The sequence below is a fragment of the Rhinolophus sinicus genome, linkage group LG12 (genome assembly GCF_036562045.2).
Source record: "Rhinolophus sinicus isolate RSC01 linkage group LG12, ASM3656204v1, whole genome shotgun sequence".
Classification (NCBI taxonomy): Eukaryota; Metazoa; Chordata; class Mammalia; order Chiroptera; family Rhinolophidae; genus Rhinolophus; species Rhinolophus sinicus.
The window spans coordinates 8363-28224 of NC_133761.1; the positions used below are offsets into that span (position 1 = coordinate 8363).

Genomic DNA, 19862 nt, shown 5'->3' on the forward strand with positions numbered 1-19862 from the left:
TGTCCATCTTAATCAGCAGTGAAAACTAAGTAAATAATTGTGTAGCTATACCAGGATTCCTTAGATTGATATAATTATGGACATATTAATAATTTCTAGAAACATGTATCCCCATAACACACACAAAAATCTGAATAGACCTGTAACAAATAAGGAGATTGAATCCGTAATCAAAAATCAAATAGAGTAGTGCATACAGAAAGGGCTTTGGGAAATGGGGAGAGGTCTACAAACATAAGCTTTTATTGCAGAACACTTAGCAGAATTGTGTCTATAGGTTTACCCAAATTACTTAATGTCTGAATGACTAAATAAGTCTTTTCAACATCTGATTGGTAGAAAAGGGAATGGTGAAGATGCTGAGGAGTCACCTTCCCAATGTCACAGGGGCTCCTGTGCCGGTTCATGCTCTTCTAAGTTTGCGGCACTTCAGTGTGTGAGCAACTTGGGGAAATAGGAATTTAATTTTTAAATGACCCGAATAGCTCCTTCTCCATAGTAGACACACAAACGGTCAACAGGCACTAAAATGTTAAAGATCATTAGCCATGATGGAAATACAAATTAAAACCACAATGTGAAACCCCTTCACGTGAAACAGAATGGCTATAATTGAGAAAAATAAAACAAATGGCAGCAACAATGTGGAGAAATTAGAACCCTTAAATGTTCCTTCTGAAAATGTAAAATGGTGGCCTGAGTGCACTATAGTTGGGAATTTCTAACCCGTAAAAAAATTCCCATGTGGTACAAGTCCACTTCTAGAAGTAGACCCCCCAAAATTGAAAACAGATGTTCAAACAAACACTGATACATGAATCCACGGCAGCGCTGTTCACAACAGCAGAGGCCTAAACAATCCAATGTCCATCTTAATCAGCAGTGAAAACTAAGTAAATAATTGTGTAGCTATACCAGGATTCCTTAGATTGATATAATTATGGACATATTAATAATTTCTAGAAACATGTATCCCCATAACACACACAAAAATTTTAATATACCAGAAGACATATTTAGTAATACACCAATATATTTAGTTCCTCTACAATAAATACCAAAAAGTTGATAAATCTATTTTCAGTAATCAGTGTTTCATTATTTTATCCTATTTGGAAATAGTCCAGACGTTAAATGCATATCCATCATTAATTTAGATAGCAAAACTGTTAAGTTTCAAATTACCAAATACACGTAGAAAACCTTTTCAGTGCTTATGTAGAATATAATTATCGCTGAAAAGTTAACATAAATATCTTTCATTTTCATTGTATCTATCTTACATACTAGTTAAAAATTAGCGATGTCAAAATCACTTATTACCGAAGCTATTTTCTTGACACATTTTGTAACACAGATAACAAACTTATTTTTAGAAAACCAGTTAAAATATATATATTTTACGTTACTGACTTGCACAGATACGACTATGTGATAAACACAAACTAAAACCAGCTTTAATATCAAATATTTCACCACGTCATCTGATCCTGAAAAGCATTTGGGTCAGTTTGTATTTTATTTCTTAATTTATGTAAGCATTTAATTTCTTCAAACCGATCAAATATTACACTAGTAACACCATCCACAGATACAAAACATCTTACCACACACAAACTGGTTTCACACAGGGATCACAAATTAACAGAATTAGTAATAACTTTAGAGAATGCACAAGATGGTTTACAAGAAAACAGCTGGTAGTCACAAGAGCTCTGTAATACAATTTAAATGTAGAAGTTTTTCCCATTCCACGATCCATCGTCTATCCCTGGACAGTGAGGACTAAATAGTGAGACACCAACCAGCCTCCTTACAGCTCCGGCCAGGAAGCCAGAGGCCCCTCCACAGAGAATACAGAGGAAGCAGCCCTCCCAGAGCCAAAGGGTCACCCCCAAAGACAGTCAGAGAAAGTACAGACCTTCGTCACCCAGGAGGTCAGGATGGAGGTGTGGACAGGGTGTCTCCGGTCTCCCACAAAATGGGAGGCACCTCCAGCCCCAATCCCACTAAATCGTGGTTTCCGGGAGGTGCTACTAGACTGGGATCTGTCCAGCTCTAACGGGTGAGGAAGGCTGGGGAGACAGATGCCCCTTATGGGCAGAGGCCCCTCAGGACACACTCCCCTGGGAGCTGGCACAGCCAGGCAGAGGCCCACTGGGAACCCCAGCTTATCTCACTGGCCACCAGGTGCAACGGAGTAAGTGCACCTGGCCGATGGTGGGGACGCCGGTCTGGACAGAACCGCTTAACTCCCCAGCCTGTGGGGCCGGCTCCAACGACAGGCTTACGGGAGCCTGTGCCTGTGTTCCGTCCCCGTGGTAGTGACTTCTTAGGACAAACGACATGCAAGACACAGATATAAGAAAAAACGAACACCTCTGGGAGGAAAGAATATAGAGTCTCTAGGTGCAAGAAGTTAGCTGCACAAGTATTTCTTTCTGACGATCTAAATTCAGAAAAGAGACAAAAGCCTCGCACCCCTTCTAACTTCTACCCAACACCACAGACAGAGACCAGGAATTATGATACATGCGCACCTAGAATTCACATCACCATGAAATTTCCAAATACAGCGAGGAGAAATCAGGTAAATATGACATTTAGACAAGGGTGGGAGTGGACTCTTAGATTTTAGATGTAAAAATGGGAGATTTACAGGTAACTCAGGAAAAGCTGAACACACGTGGCAGGTACATTTGGTGAGGCTCCTGCATGGACTCTTCCTGTCTACTGCTAAGGGGATTGCGGTCAGGGTTTATTTGTGCTTCACAGACTTGAAGGAGGCAGGAAAAGGGGAGCCAGGCTGGATGAGGGAGGCTTGTATTGTTAAAAGTGCCCCTTTTGCAATTTCTTTTCCTTTACTCAGCTCTATGGTCTCAGGCAGTTGTGGGCTGTGTGTACATTTCTGATCTGCTCGGCAGAGGACCTGGGGGAGATGCTGAGACTCTAATTTGTATCAGACTGAAAAAGCCGCCTCAATTTTGGTCAAGTTCCTGATCAGTTATTACATTCCTTAAAACTTGTTCCAACATACCAATTCTCGTAATATTAGATCGAAATACAGTTTTTAAAAATTTGCACATCTCTTGATTTTCCCTTCTGCTTTTTTTAAACCTAATGTTGACATTAGCATTTTTAAGACCCAACAAGCTGAAGAACTAATTCAAAAGTTAAATCTCCTTGAATTCGTTTGTATTAAACATGTGGTCTTCCTCTTAGGTTCCAATAAAACAGCTGTTTGCCATGAAAATTCTCCAACGCAGTTTCAAAATTTGAAGTTTTTCCAATTCAAAGCAACTGTGGTATGACCATTGATGATAGGATTTTAATAGCTCCTAAAACCAAAAAGCCCTTTTACTAACTTAACCAAGGAAGCCAAAGGCTTTCTGTCCCTGTGGTATTTTCTTTCTTTTTTTTTTTTATTAGAGTTTATAGGAGTGACAATTTTCAGTACAGTTACATAGGTTTCAGGTGTACAATTCTGTATTACATCATTTATAAATCACATTGTGTGTTCACCACCCAGAGTCAGTTCTCCTTCCATCACCATATATTTGATCCCCTTTACCCTCATCTACCACCCCCCTCTCCCCTTGGTATTTTCTTTCGATTACAAACGGCACAAGACACAGACACAGAAAAAAATGACCACTTCTGAGAGGAAAGGATCAATAAAGAAAACCTGAGTCGCTACTCCCAAGAAGCCAGCTTCACAAACATTTTTTCCCGCCAATCTCCATGTAGAAAAGAGAAAAAGGACACGCAGCACTTCTAAATTCTCCCCAACCCCACAGAAATAGACCAGGAAAGATGACAGGGTGAACAAAAACACCGCTTACCTCTGCCTGCAGATGAGATGTCCATGAGCTCCCAGCTGCAGCGGTTTCCAGGTGCTGTAATCCAGCCAGTAATTCTCCTCCCAGGCTCCCCAATACTGTGGGGCTTAAAAAAAATTCTTTTGCTCTCATCTTGTGTGTTACAGGAGATCAGGTCCTTGTATCTATCACCACAGGCAGGCATCCAGGACGTAGGAACAATGCATCATGAGCAAAGGAAAGCAGGCCAAGGATTTAATAAAAGACACAAAATATATTCCCAATATGCAGGAGTGCACAAGACCACGAGGAGAGTGACTGCACCGGAACAAAGAAAAGTTAGGATTATATCTGAATGAGGGCGGGAAATATTCAAGGGTGGAGTCACAGGTGATCTGTGGGCGTTTCTAGGGCGTTCCCAGGGCCTGTCTTTGTTGATGCCTCCTTCCCACCCGGAGGAGGGATTCCCTTATAGGAACTGTGAAAGAGGTGGAGAATTTTCCCGCCTGTAATGCTAATACTGTTATAGCCAATTACAATTAGCTGTAGCTGTAGCATTTCTTAGGAATTTTTCCCTGCCTGGAATTCTGATAGTGTTATAATCCATCACAATTAGCTGTAGCTGCACTTTCTCTTACGAATGATTGCATTGCATTTCTGTTTTCTTTGTTTCCTCTCACATCTTCCTTCCTTTCCTCCCCCATCTCCCGTGGCCCTGTGCTCTCTGCCTATGGTAATTTTTTCTAGCTGAGCTAATCATAAAATTAATAGAATCAGATTAACGTAAAATAGAATTTTAACATATGCGCATGGGGAATTCACATACGTCTAAAAATTCCAAAGGCAGCGAGGTCAGATTGGGTGCTTGGCAGGTAATTTAGGGAGAGTGGCACACTCTCAGGAGGTAAATTGTTGTTAGGCAACCCAGAAAATAATGGGAATGGGGGAAGGGTGGTCAGCAGGCTCCACTGGGCGTCTTCCCGCCTTATGCTAAGGAGTTTATGCCAAGGTTCCCTCCCTAAACCAGGTCTTTCCATCTGAATCTCTTAGACAGGAAGGGGGGAGGGTCAAAGGCTGTTTCAGAGTCTTTTGTTCCCTAACAAGGAGCTTAAAGTCAATGTGCACAAAGACAAAACTTTTCATCCTCTTCATTCCCACCTTTGTAACTTTAATACAAGTTTCACATCCAGAAGTTAAATTGGTAGATTGTTCCGTATTTCATTGATCTAATCATTCAATCCGGAGAATAAGTTAGTTAAATTGTTGGATCTTATTTCATGATGCAGTGATGTAGATACAATCCCAAATTTCACCTTTTATTAACTACCCTGCTTAGGTGACTTGCTCAGGTGGAGGAAAGGAACAAACTGTCTTCTACCCTCAAGGTTTCTCCTGGCTGCTCTAATAATCAAACAGACATGAGACAGATTAGCCAAGAGAAAATAAGCCGATTTAATACATACACATGGGAACCCCGCACACAGGAGAGAGTGAGAGACCCCACATACAAGGTTGGTAGGGAATTAGAAAGGGAACCTATGTAGCTAAGACATGCCAAGCTAGGAATGAAGTAAGGTCCCTTGGGGGCTTGAAAGTGTCACTGCAGAGGGGTGACAAGAGGAAATGTTTCATAAATATCTTGAACCTAGTCAGACAGACAGATGTTGACAGACACTAAAGGAGGTCTGACAGGGGCAGAAATAGAGAAAGAATGTTGGGTGTGGGGTGCTGAGCTGCTACCAGCCCAAGGTCGCTGTGTGCGTGACCTGTGGGTTTGGGATCTCTCGGGGTGTCCTTGGCTGCCTCTGCACTGTTTTCCCAGTTCTTCCATATATGCCTTTAGGCCTCCACGAGACTGAAGTTCCCACACCAGGCCAGCACTCTGGACCTGAGAGTGGCCCCAGCCTTGGATGAGACCCCTTATGCCAGGGAAAAGCTGAGGGACTGTACCCCAACCCACCGGACAGGTCCAGCTACCACAGCTGTGCAGGGGGGAGCCTGTTCCAGCAAAGCTGCCCCAGGAGCCTGGTGTTCAGCTCCCCCTGCAGATGCTGCACCTGGAGTGGAGTCCCCAAGGCCCCTTCAGCCCCAGTGCACAGGCCAAACCCTGGGATCCCACCACAGCCTGCCTCCCCTGCCAGGAATGCTAATAGTGTTTTAACCCACTCCAATTAGCTGTAGCTGCACCATTTCTTAGGAATAATCTCATCTCTCTTTTCCTTGTTTTGCCTCACGTCTTCATTCCTTTCCTCCCCTCTCTCCCCGAGGCACTGTTCGCTCTGCCTATGGTAACAACTTCTTCTAGCTGAGCTAATCATCAAATGAACAAAATGAGATTAATGACATACATCAAATTTTAATATATGTGCATGAGGAATTCACATACTCGTGAAAATTCCACAGACAGGTAAGTAAGATTGGGGGCTTTGCAGATCATGTAGGAAGAGTGGCACACTCATGGTAAATTTCATTATAGTTGCTACTCAATATTATATTAGTTTCAGGTGGACAGTGCAGTGGTTAGGCATTTATATAATCTATGAAGTGAACCCCCTGATAAGTCCAGTTCCCATGTGGCACCCTACATAATCTTTACATTATTGATTATATTCCCCATACTGTGTTTCACATGACCATGACTATTTTGTGACTTTCTAATCCCTTCACCTTCTCCCCATCCCCCAACCCCTCTCACATCTAGCAACCATCAGTTTTTTCTCTGTATATCTGAGTCTGTTTTCTTTCCTCATTTATTCTGTTCCTTAGATACCACATATAAGTGAGATGACATGTTATTTGTCTTTCTCAGTCTGACTTATTTATACTACTCTCTAGGTCCATCCATGATGTTGCAAATGGTAAGGTTTATAAGTCCCTTCGCATGGGGGTTGTAATTGACAACTCTAACACCACACCACTTGGTCTTTAAACTGGAATGGTGCTGTGACTTAAATAAATGGCAGGAGGTGGATGCCAGGAGTGGGAAGTTACAGAGAAGCAAGGGGAGAAGGTTAGGGTTTCCACGTGATCATTTCAGTTTCGCTCTCCCTTTGCTAAAAAATAAGACCTACTAGGTAGCTGAGAGTATTTTGGGGAGGCCTGTACAAGCAGGCTTGCGGCTTTATGAGCCTCCTTTAGGAAGAACACACAACTGCAGGGCCTCGAGATTCATGCTAGCGCAGGTCCCTATCAATGGCGGCTTTGTGTTCAGACGTGACAACTGCACAAGGACGTCGTCATCACTGCTGCTGGTAATCGACCGGGAGACACTGCCCTCTTGTATCAGTCTGTAGATACACTGGGCTGTGAGCTTCCTGGAGCCCCACGGACACCTGGGGGATGTGCAGTTACAGGTGGGTATTATTGGGGCTCTGGAACCGCGAGGGACAGAGGGGGTATCCCTGCAGCTGGCCTGTCCAGGCATCCAGAGGGTGGGGGCTACACCTCCACTTTTCAGGAGACAGTGACATTCAAGTAAGGGGGACAGGCTCCCTTTGCTGGGGACAGGCCTCAGAATGGGCCACAGGGAACTGAGCAGGGGCTACGTTTGTAAACAAACTAATGATCTATTTTACTAAAAACCAAACTGTACATTTTACAAAATATCATCCATTCTGACCTCTTGGTCCCTTCCTAACTTCCTAAAAAGAAAGGGGGTACTCCGGGAGCTATGAAGACAGGGTCCATCCTCTAACACTCAAGGCTGCCCCAGGTATCCCTGAACCTGGCCCAGTGCTCACTGGACCGGGGTGCGGGCAGTAGAACCTGCATACTGCTCCCACCATCCTGGGGCACCCGGGGCCTATCCATAGTCCTCGATGCCATCCTAGATAAGGGCCCTGCCAGAGCCACGGACACAGTGACCCACAGACTGGCCCTTCATGGTATCTCCTGGCCCCAGGAGGACAGTGAGCAGCACAAAGCTTGTGGTTAGCCTTGCCCAGGGCCAGTGCAGTGACAGGATGGGTCTACATGCCAGCTCCTTCTCCAGTGCAGGACAGGGATTAAAGAAATCCAAGATGTAGCCAACCTGGAAGATGGAAGGAAGGTGACTGGGTAGGAACCAGGGTAGGGACAAGGGACATTGGGGGCAAGGGGACACAGGGAGGAGGCAGAGGGCCCCAGAGGGAGGAGAGGGATACTGGATAGAGTGTGGAGTGAAGAGAACCCAAAGGGAGGGCACTGCCGAAAGTGTGGAGGGCACTGAGAAGAGTAGGGCCTGGGGGGTAAGGAGCAGCAGGACACCAGGGACAAGTGGGGTGGACAGGAGGAGGGTGAGGGAAGCCCTAGGAAAGAATAAATTGTGTCCCTGAATAGGGTATGTGGGCAAAGTATGGGGGCTCAAGGCGAAACTGGACACCAGCACCCCTGTTGGGGCCAGACCCGGACATCATTCAGTGGTGTTTGTGTCAGAGATGCTGGTATGGCTGTTGGGGACGAAGGCGTCCTGAAGGACAGCAAGGAAGCTGCTCAACCACATCCCCTCCCAGTCCCTCCTGCAGAACCGGGGCTGCTGTTGGCTGGGAATCCTCCCCACACAGGGTCTGCTGCACAGACCAGACCCCAAGGCACAGCAGGTACGGCAGGGCTTCCTCACCACCCCATTTACGAATGGGTGAACTGAGGCCAGGGGAAAGAATGGGATTGAGCTGTGGCCACCGAGCACACCAGCCACAGAGGGAACACCGCTGGGTGCGGACCCAAGGAGGGGCGTCCTGGGTAGGATAATCGGAGAATAGAGAGGACTGTTGGGCCGATGTCTCTCCCAGGGGCTAGGCTGCACTCTCGCATCTCTGGTCTGCAAATGCTTCTTTCCCAGTGCCCGTGTGCTGCTTCCCCAAGTTCCGACCTGCTACAAGTGGACTTCCTGTGAAGGCCGGCAATACTGCCCAGCACTCACCTTTCGTGCCCCTCCCCCTGCCTAAAAGTAATGAGTGGCAGGGCATTTTGTCAAAACTGTTTACTGTCCCAGAAGCCAGTCATGTGAAGATCTGGAGGGAGAGCAGCAGGCCAGAAGACCTGGAGGCAGGAATCATTTGGTTCCTTCCTGAGCAAACAGGAAACCAGCAAGGGGGGTACAGGGGAAGGGGCCACGTCAGAGAAGGGGTCAGAACCTGAATGTGTGCGGGCCTCACTCACCAGCCTTCACATTGTATCTGAGGTGCAATAAATTCAGTGGGTTAGAGAAGCAGGACATGTTCAGTGAACAGACAGGAGGTGAGAGCGGGTGTAAGGGACGCTGAAACCTGGGGGCTCAAGCAGCAGTCAGGTTAAGACATAGGGGCAGGACTAAAAGGTCCAGCAGTAAAGATAAAGCACAAAAGATTGGCGATTTATTTGGACGACAGAGCTCACACATCAGCTGAAGCACTGAACATATGTGTAGGAGAAAGAGCAATCAAGGATGACTCAGGTTTGGGCCTGATCGGCTGGCTGGGCAGTGGTACCATCCACTGAAAAGCAGACAACGAAGGAAGATTTGGGGCCCATCCAATGTTTTCAACAATGCCTATGAAACATCAAAGCACACATGTCAAGTAGACAGGTGGGCAACAGCTGTCTAGTCTGGGAGATGCCAACAAATATGGCATCCAAGCCAGAGGAGGATTAAGCCACCTGGAAAAGCAGATTCAATGCAGCACAAGCCCTGTACGGCCACGTGGAGCAGCCAATATTTAGATTGAGCCTCGTCCACTGAGGCTCAATCCAGGTCTCTCGCCAGGATCCTTAGGGCAAGCAGCTCTCTGTTTCTAAGAACAAAGCCTGGCCGGCTGGGGGGCCACACTGGCTCCCTGAGGATACTTGCTCAGGAATGAAGGCAATACAGACCAAGCACCACGCCCGGGCTGAGCGCCTGGGCACAGCAGTGCCAGACACCTGCATCATGTATACTTGGTCTAACACAGGCAATTAGCACACACTCTCACTCATCAATTTTTATAACAAAATAGTTTTATTAGGGCAATATGACACAAAGGAATAAACCACTACCCCATTTGACAGGACGCCCTTTCATAAGTGAGCACCAAAGTGCAATTATGCAGCTTCCCCTCACCCTCAGCCACTTAATCTAACCCTGAAAACTAAGTAAGACATTCTTCCCACAGTTTGCTGTGGAAATCTCTCTAGATGGACCTTCCTCTGGGGCAGGAGGAACCATTCACCTGAAATCCTACTAATAGGGTCTTCTGCTTATATGACACTACTTAATACACTGGAACCCACCATCCATGTGCCCATCATCCATGGAACCACATTCACCGACCAGCCAGGGACAGACCAATCCCACATTCATCCGACGGAGCATTCCTGGAAAGGCTCTGCACAGGGGACAAATCACCACACCACCTGGGGAAGGGGACTGTTCCAGGATGGAGAGAGATGCTAAAAGAAATTGAACTTAAACTCTTCATGAGGAGCGTCCAGGGTTGCCTTGGCTCCCTCTGCTAGGCGAGGCCTGCAAACCCTTCGGCTCTTCTTTCTGGTGGCCTCACCTACAGGCTGCACCTGGGCTGAGTGTGCTGCTGTGGGGGAGGGGAGCGTGTCAGAACTGAGTGATAACAGCTCATATTAACTATGCACCTACAACTGTAACCTCTTTGTTAGTTACATAAATTCACTGACCTACTTCTCAAAATTATAAGGTAGGTATTATCACACCCCACTTAAAATCACACAGAAATTCACTAACTCTCGTATCCCTCCCTCCTTGGCACAGGCCCGAGTTCTGTGCTCCTGAGGTGCAGGCTTTCTCTCCCTGCTTCCCCAGGCTTTCCTGAGCCAATCTCCTTCCCTCGCCAGCCCTGTAGCTCTGGGAGTCTTCCTTTAACTGCCTCGCCTCTTCCTCCCTACCCCCTTGAACTAGGCAGCCCTGAATCAACCAGTTCCCAGCTCCTCACCAGTCCTGAGAGCCCGCAGGACCTCGCGCCACTCGGCTTCCATCTTAGTCCTGTAGTCCCCAAACAAGGAGCGCATCAGCTGCCTCTTCCGGGGCAGGGGTGTTCTTTCGCTGCGCAGGGCTCGGATTGCCCCAATAGCTTGCTCCCCTGCCAACAAAAACAAAGGACTAGGGACCTCCTCTATCCTCACTTCCAACGCAAAACCAACTATTCCAACCCTTGGCGGCACCGCAGGACACAGCGCTGTCACCGTTCGCCTCCCTCCAACTCTACAGAAGGGTTCCTCACTCTGTTTTGGGCTGGGTCTCTGCATCCTGAGGCCCAGTTCCAACTGCTCCACGCACCAGGCCAGTTCTCGAGCCAGCTGCTCCGCCTGTGATGGGTTGGTGACAGTGGCTGAGAGTGTACCAGGGCCCTGCCGCCTCCACCCTCATCGCAAGGGACCCAAAAACCCCCATCCCATCCCTCTGCCTTAACTCCGCAAATCGGAGACCACAACCGCTTGGCGGACTCGCACCTAGAGTGCACCCGGGGACCCCACCCTTCCCGACTGAGGACTGCCCTTGCCTGGGCCTCTGCGCTTAGAGGGGCTTCCTCTGGGGCAGGCGCTTCTGAGGCCTTTCCGTCTCCATTCGACACAGAAGCCCCGTTCCGCGTTTTCTTCTTCTTCTTCGGCTTCTTAGAGGCTGCGTCTCCTTCACCGCCTACGGGATGCGCCCTGGAGGCGGCGTCACTGCACGTGGGGTGCCCTTAACAGAGACGGACCGGATGAGACCTTACAGTGGAAGGACTCGGGTCGCCGGGAGGCGGTCGGGAGGCCCAGGGGCTGCGCGGCGCGCGTGCGGTACCTGGACCTGGTGCCGCCGCTGTCCCACAAGCTGGATGTCCTAGGGCCTGGAGAAAGGGAGACAACAAGAGGGTCACGGAGTGCAGCCCAGGGCTGGAGGCCCAGCCACCCACGCCTCCACTCGGCTCCGCTCACCGCCATGCGCCGCGGACGCCACCGGAACTTACGCAGGTCCGAGGCCTAATTCGCTCCTCCAGAAACGCGTCCAAGTCGCAGCGTTCCGCCGGCGCAGTGGGCGGGGACCGAGCGGCTGCCGGGCGGGACGCGGGAGGACCTAAAGGGGACCCCCCGGAACAGGTGTTCTACGTGGCAGGCCGCACTCTGGAGGAAAGGACAGCTCCCGAAACGAGGGAACGGGGTCCCAAAGCTCACCTCCCAGTGAGCGAGAAAGGCGGTGAAGACACGTGGAAAGTTGTCACGCAGCCCCGCGCAGCGCTGTGAACAGAGGCGGTGAGTCGGCATCCCTCCGGGGCAAGCACTACCGGAGTGATAAGCTTAATGATAAATACCACGGAATCTAAAGGGAGGTTTGAATACAGGGAGAGACAGGCTGCATTGCTGTATTGGAAGATTTCATATGGTAAAGACACTGATTTTCCTCAAGCTAAGCCTATATATAATCCTTAACAAAATCACAGTAAAACGGCCTGGCATCTTTTGAAAAGGACTTCCCGAGGCAACAGATGGCAGGCCTGGTGGGGTTGGTCCCTGGCGAGAATGAGGTGGGGGCAGGGCCACGGGTGCTTTTATTCCGAGGGAGGTGGCGGGCACAGTGAACCGACGCAGCCTTCCACTGTCTGCAGAGTCGGTGCTCGGGACACGGGCGCACAGAGAGCTTTGGGTGTTGGCCCAGAGTCACAGCTGGCCAGGACTGAGCTGGGCTGGGTCCCTGGCAGACTGGCCGGACTCCCCATGCCCTTTTCTTCCTTTTTAGAAACACTTTATTAAGGTTAGGGTTAGCGAGAATGTTCTGTACACATTTAAAGTGTACAGTTCGGTCGCATTCACACATGCATGCCCATGAGACACTGTCCCCCGCAATCAAGATAGAAACGGTTGCCCATAAGTTTTCTCATGTCTCTTTTTTTTTTTAATTCTTGCACTTTTTACTATTAGAGAGTTCTAAGACATTACAAAAGTATTTTTCTTTTTAACCCAGATAAGAATTATAACGTGCAGAAAAGATGACAGATTTTTCTTATACGGGTAAATAATTGTGCCTCAGACTGTAATTGCTTTTCAATTTATGTTAATTTCCCTCTAAAAAGAAAACAAGAAGAGAATCCTGTGAAACTCATAAGACATCCCAGGTGCTTTCGAATGATTCCTTTTCATACAGAAACTTCTAAGCAAGCACACTATCGTGTGGGTGGGTATCATTTATTCACTCCTCTTCATCTTGTAGACCGGGTGACGTTAGCTAGAGAAGATCTCAGGGGAAGAGCACTCGTAAGCAGAGAAGCATATAGCTGAGTCTATGCATTTTTCTTCTCATTGTCAAATTATCTGGTCTCTGTACATTGATAAGAAGACTCATCATAAAAATAAAAAATACAAAAAAAGAATTGATGAAATCTCATTTGTCTGCCACACAAAAGTGGTGCAATAGCTCTCAAAGTAAACCACACTTCTTTGAACAGTCTTGTGCAAAAGCTGTGTGGCTCTTCTCACATTCTAATGACAAACCTCAGAGAACTGCCAGCTGTGATTTCTACAAAGGTTAATCTCCTGCCTCTTTATAATCCCTCCCTCTCACCCCTTCCCTCTTCTGTCCTGAAGTAAGTACTGATCTGCTTTCTATCACTGTAGATTACATCTTGTAGTTTGATCTCACCGGAATTATAGCGTGTGCCTTCTTTTCTGTCTGGCTTTTTTTGACTCTACATAATTATTTTCAGATTCATCCATGTTGGGTGTCAATAATTCTTTTTTTTTTTAATTCTGATTAGTATTCTGTTGTATGAATGAATATACCAGAATTTGTTTATCTATTCTCTGATTGACATCTGGATAGCTACCAGTTTTTAGTTGACACAAATAAAGCTGCTGTGAACATCTGTGTGCAAATCTTTGGATAACCGTACGTTTCCTTTTCTCTTGGATAAATAACTAGGAGTGGAATGGCTGGATTATATGGCAGGTGCATGTTCACCTTTTTAGAACAAGACCTGACTGTTTGCCAGAGTGTTTTTGCCATTTCACGTTCCACGTCCTCACAAACACTTGGGGTGGTCAGTCCTTTTCATTTTAGCTGCTCTGGTACAGGGGCAGTCGCATCTGTTGTGGTTTTGATTTGAATTTCCCAAACAAGGAGGCATGTTGAAATTCTTTTCATCCGCTGATTTTCCTTCTGTTTCTCTTCATCGGTGAAGAGTCTGTGCAGATCTCTGCTAATTCTTTAGCTGGGTTTTTGTTTTCTGACTGAGTGTTAAGGAGTTCCTTTCTAAATACAGGAATGTTCTAGGTCAGGTATTTTGTCGGGTACATGTTTTGTGTAGATTTTCTCCCACTCTGTGCCTTGTCTTTTTATTCTCTCAACAGTGTCTTTTGAAGAGAAGACGTTTTAGTTTTTTTCCAAACAATTTTAAGTGTGTTTTTCAAGAACCCGTCAGCTCCAAGTCAAGTAGTTGTTTCTATCAAGTTGTGGAGGGCGCAGCTCACAGTGGCCCATGTGAGAATCAAACCGGCAACCTTGTTGTTAAGAGCACTGCACTCTAACCAACTGAGCAAGTCGGCGTTTTAATTTTTTATCAAGGCCAGTTTATCAGTTTGTTCTTTTATGGATTGTGCTTTTGGTGTCCTATCTAGTAAACCTTTGCCTAACTCAGAAGATTTTCTTCTTCTAGAAGAAAATTTTATAATTTAAAAGTTTTAGGTGTTATGTTTAGGTTTGCAGTTCGTAATGAGTTGACTTTTGTATCTGATGTAAAGTGTGGATCTAAGTTTAATTTTTCACAGGTGTATGTCCTGTTGTTCCAACACAGTTTCTTAGAAACACTATCCTTTCTCCACTTGCCTTGTCGTTGTGCTTTTGCCAAAAATCAGTTTTCCATCTCTGTGTGGGTTTATTGCTGGACTCTGTTCTGTTCCATTGGTCCACTGTCAGTCTTTAACTCCACATTGATTTCTCTACTGAGACTTTATTAAAACTCTTAAAATCAGGCAGTATTAGGCCTCCCTCCAACTTTATTCTATACCCTCAGAGTAATTTTGGCTACTGTAGGTCCGTTGCATTTCCATATGAATTTTAAAATCTGCTTGTTGGTTTCTGTGTGGCCACAGAATGGAACTCTCAGCAGTGCAATGTGAATGGAAGCATGTGGCTAGGCCAGAGCCTCCACTTGGAGTCTGAGGACAGACATGTCCATGAGACCAGTGTCAGACACGCTGCCCCAGAGGACAGCAGAGAACAGGACAGAAAATCAGCCTCCGAACAAGCAAATCAAACATAACCCACCAAACAGGGACCCTGCCACACGAGGAAAACAAACTTCTATCTCATCGAGCCCATGCATTTGGAGTCTATGACATACATGGGGAAAACCCTACGAATGTTATGAATGTGGGAAATCATTTAGCCTGAACTGAACCCTTACTGTTCATCAGAGAATTCACAGTGGAGAGAAACCCTATAGGTGTGATGAATGTGGAAAAGCCTTCAATCAGCGCTCACAAGTTATTTAACATAAGAGGATTCACACTGGAGAGAAACCTTATGTCTGCAGTGACTGTGGAAAGTCATTCAGTGCTTGTCTATCCCTTATTCAGCATCAGAGAATCCATACTGGAGAAAAACCTTATGGATGAGTGGAAAAACCTTCAGTCAAAAAGGACATCTTATTCAGCATCAGCAAATTCACACTGGAGAGAAGCCCTATGAGTGTAAGGAGTGTGGAAAGGCTCTCAGCCAGTTTTAATCTAATTCTCCATCAAAGAACACACAATGGCGAGAAGCCCTATCAATGTAACGAGTGTGATAAAGTCTTCAGCATGCTCTCTTCCCTTGTCCAGCATCAGAGAGTACGTAATGGAGAGAAGCCCGATGAGTGTCACAAATGTGGGAAGGCCTTTAGTCAGGGCTCACACATGATTCACATCAGAGCAGTAACACTGATGAGAAGCCCTATGAGTGTCGTGAGTGTGGGAAAACCTTTGGACAGATCTCTACCCAAATTAAGCATGAGAGAACACAATGGAGAGAAGCCCTATGAATGCAGTGACCGTGGAAAAGCCTTCAGCAAGTGTGCACACCTCATCCGCCATCAAAGAATTCACACTGGAGAGAAGCCCTATGAGTGTAAGGAGTGTGGAAAGGCTCTCAGCCAGTTTTAATCTAATTCTCCATCAAAGAACACACAATGGCGAGAAGCCCTATCAATGTAACGAGTGTGATAAAGTCTTCAGCATGCTCTCTTCCCTTGTCCAGCATCAGAGAGTACGTAATGGAGAGAAGCCCGATGAGTGTCACAAATGTGGGAAGGCCTTTAGTCAGGGCTCACACATGATTCACATCAGAGCAGTAACACTGATGAGAAGCCCTATGAGTGTCGTGAGTGTGGGAAAACCTTTGGACAGATCTCTACCCAAATTAAGCATGAGAGAACACAATGGAGAGAAGCCCTATGAATGCAGTGACCGTGGAAAAGCCTTCAGCAAGTGTGCACACCTCATCCGCCATCAAAGAATTCACACTGGAGAGAATCCTTATGAATGCAGTGACTATGGGAAGGCCTTCAGTCAGCATTCACAGTTTAATCAGCACCCAAGGATTCGCACTGGAGAGAAGCCCTCTGAATGCACTGCATGTGGGACAACCTTCCAACAGAGTTCCTACCTTATTCAACATCAGAGAATTCACAGTGAAGAGCCACCTTATCCTTTCAGTCAGAGAATAACTGTTATTAGTCATGAGAAAATTCTTAACATCCACCTTACAGAGGAAGCCTACAGGTGTGAGAAGTGTGGGGAGCTCTAGTGCACAGGCAGCTAACACTCAGCCTCGCAGAGCCCACAGTGAAGTGTAACTGCTCTGTGACTTTCTCATGCTGAGGAGAAACCATCACTTTATGAGTTTCCTTTGGGAGATTCCACTCTTACAGATTGGACTGTCTCTCAGTGAGCTGCTGGCTGAAGGCAGGCTGCCTACCCACTTACATGCTAAAAACTCCAAGGTGACACACTTTTCCCAGACCCAGAGGCTGGCCCTCTGCTCAAGTATTTCAAACAAATGCAATTCAAATACATGTATTTAGGTCATTTTTTATAGCACCAGCGTGTACAATCTACATACATGTTCCATTTGGCCACTTGCTTTGCTTTGCTTTCCTCTTCATCATCTGTTTCAGCATGAAGGAAAAGTAACTGGGACCCTTGTTCCTTCACGTGATGGAACCAAGTTGGGGTTTTCTGGTATGTTTCTTTGGGCATCTTCAAAATGTTTTTGTCCTATTGCTGGATATGATACTTTCTACTTCAAAAGGGTTACCTCTTTTCGGCATCAGATATTCCACACAGGTGAGTAACCACATGAGCATTGGTGAAGTTTGTTAATGGGTGAGGTGAGAATGAAACTATTGAGATCCTGCCAAGAGGTCAAAGGATACATGTAAAATGGAGTTTTCCAGAAGAAAATTTGGAAAAAAGAGACCCTGGGTATTGGGAGGAAAATAGACATGAAGTTGACACATGGTGGCATGACACACAGCTTATAGGCTCTGATTTTAAAACCAAAGTGAAAACTCCATACCAGTTTCCAAGAGGGAGAAGGTGAGTAGTAGCAGTTGTTTTCCATGTATGGGGCAGCACCACACTCAGCAGACCGGGGCAGGTCCTGCTGCTGCCAGAGGCCAGGACTCCAGGGCCATGCAGTAAGTCAGCAGCTTTTAGTAGGGAAGACGCTGCACAGGTTGTGTGTCAGCCTATGAGTTCTTGGCTGTGTGCTTTTTTGTCCATCTCCGGACCAGTGTTGATCAGCGTGTCTCAGTGTTTTGGGGTCCCCCACCTGATGCTTGAGAGGATGGTAAGTGTTCTAGGAGCTCTGCTGTCCTCAGTAGAATGTTTGGAGCTGCTGTCCTGTCCCATTCCCTCATGTTTCACTTCAATTACGTCAGAGTCTCTTTCTCCAGAAACTTTTTTTTTTTTAAGATTTTATTGGGGAAGGGGAACAGGACTTTATTGGGGAACAGTGTGTACTTCCAGGCGTTTTTCCCAAGTCAAGTTGTTGTCCTTTCAGTCTTAGTTGTGGAGGGCACAGCTCAGCTCCAGGTCCAGTTGCCGTTGCTAGTTGCAGGGGGCACAGCCCACCATCCCTTGCGGGAGTCGGACCGGCAACCTTGTGGTTGAGAGGATGCGCTCCAACCAACTAAGCCATCGGGAGCTCAGCGGCAGCTCAGCTCAAGGTGCCGTGTTCAATCCTAGTTGCAGGGGGCGGAGCCCACCATCCCTTGCGGGACTCGAGTTAAATCGGCAACCTTGTGTTTGAGAGCCCACTGGCCCATGTGGGAATCGAACCGGCAACCTTCGGAGTTAGGAGCATGGAGCTCTAACCGCCTGAGTCACCGGGCCGGCCCCCTCTCCAGAAACTTTGATACAGGTTATAAATATGAGACATCCAGTAAATTTAGGGTGTGAGAAGTAGTTCTAGACACATAAATGTGGCGACTGAAAGTGGCTACAGAGTCTGATGAACAAGCTGGATACAGAAATTTAAGAAAGGACTGACCCTTTAAGATTTAATGGGCGGCCGGTTGGCTCAGTTGGTTAGAGTGCCCTGCCCTTTAACAACAAGGTTGCCAGTTCAATCCCCACATGGGCCACTGTGAGCTGCACCATCCACAACTAGATTGAAACAACTACTTGACTTGGAGCTGATGGTTCCTGGAAAAACACACTTAAAATAAATAAAAGTTAAAATATATATATTTGGGAGATGTGCTAATGGAATGGTGCTTCCTGTGTAAGAATCAGGGTAAGAAAGAAGTGAAACAGAAGGTAAGAGTCATGAATTATTTAGTAATGTGACATTCTGTTCCTTTTTAGAATCCTTTTCATTAACAAAATTGCTCCATTTTTCCTGTTTAACAATGGAGCTTTCTCCTGGGAGTTGACCAGTCAGACTGTGGCCTAGCTGTGGTCTGTGTAGCCCCCTGCACCGTGCAGGATCTTTGTGCCAGTTCCTTGTCTCAGCGAGGGCTGAAATGACAGGGACCTTTGGATTAGATGGGCCTGGAGGTGAGTCCAGCTCCCCACCCTTGGGTCTGGATTGCTCTGGGCTAGGGTTTCCAGGCGGGAATTCCCACCCTTTCTTGTGAAATTTTTTCACTTTCGCATTCCCAAATCCCAAGAAAAGTTGGTCAGAAAATCGGGAAAATTGGCTCCTTGAACCCAGATGGTTAGTAGTATCTGCCGTCACTTTGTGGAACCGTTTCATCGTGGAGAACAGAAAACAGTTTGTATCATGGGATTCAGGAACGGGAAAGTGGAAAAAAAAGTACCGAGAATGGGTGGGAATTCCCCCTGGAAACCCTACTCTGGACAAACTTATGTCCCAGAGTGAGTTTGCTTATCTGCAAAATGGGGGTAAAAACACCAATCCTTGAAGGACTTTCTAGGGATTCAGGCAAACCAAGTATGCTGAGTGAACACAAAAGACACCATAAAGCTATCTGTCCTCCCTGCCACTCTTGTCAGGACAGCAGGTCAGAGGAAGCAGATCACTTGTGGAGAGTAGTCCTGGTCCCACCTCCTTGGCCCGTTGAGGCATTTGTAAAAGAGGACATAATATAACTTACGTTACAGAGAATTATGTATGTAACCTATATAATGTGGTGGCATAATTTTGCTTAAATGCTACTCGCTTCCCTTCTTAGAAGAGAACTAGTATAGTTGATTAGTGGATTCGTGTAACCTACAACATGCATACAATGAGAACCTGTTCCAGGCATGGCTCTAGGTGCTGGGGATAGAACAGTGACTAGCACAGAACCCATGCCCTCGTGGCGCATATATCCTACGGTGGAGAGACAGATGCGAAGCAAATCAGCTGTTTGCTGATGGATGCTCTGAAGAAAAATAGAACAGAGGAGGGACTAGAACAGCTGGTCACAGAATAAGCAGTAAGATATGATTTCCACCTACTGTGGTCAAACAAATGCCTGGAAGCCCTCCTCACAGAACTCAGCGAGTTCCTGTAGGGCCTGGCTGCCCACACCCTGTCGGCAGGGTGGTCTGGGCTTGGGACAGTTGTTTTCCCCTCAACATTATGGGGATGGTGGAGTTCTCAGGCCAAGGAGTCCGAGC

At 46.7% G+C, this 19862-nt stretch overlaps 1 protein-coding gene and 1 pseudogene across 4 annotated transcripts; one reads left to right on the forward strand and one right to left on the reverse strand.

Moving 5' to 3' along the window:
* Positions 1 to 224: 224 nt before the first annotated feature.
* On the reverse strand, positions 225 to 11764 carry LG12H8orf33 (linkage group 12 C8orf33 homolog). Of its 4 annotated transcripts, none has more exons than XR_012490726.1 (7): positions 11700 to 11764; positions 11566 to 11611; positions 11285 to 11466; positions 11006 to 11090; positions 10718 to 10864; positions 3843 to 7150; positions 225 to 2929 (listed from the first exon to the last, which is right to left on the reverse strand). XR_012490726.1 is itself a non-coding variant. In XM_019717170.2 (6 exons), exons 1-6 carry the CDS (start codon positions 11703 to 11705, stop codon positions 10203 to 10205), a joined length of 603 nt encoding a protein of 200 aa, XP_019572729.2. In that variant the 5' UTR covers positions 11706 to 11763; the 3' UTR covers positions 9749 to 10202. The 4 variants fall into 4 exon arrangements, 2 of the variants coding, with proteins under 2 accessions (XP_019572729.2, XP_019572728.2); XR_012490725.1 differs by having other exon boundaries at positions 225 to 3737; XM_019717170.2 differs by lacking the exons at positions 225 to 2929; positions 3843 to 7150 and adding an exon at positions 9749 to 10339 and having other exon boundaries at positions 11700 to 11763.
* Positions 11461 to 17078, forward strand: LOC109437714 (uncharacterized; annotated as a pseudogene).
* The last annotated feature ends 2784 nt before the right edge of the window (positions 17079 to 19862 follow it).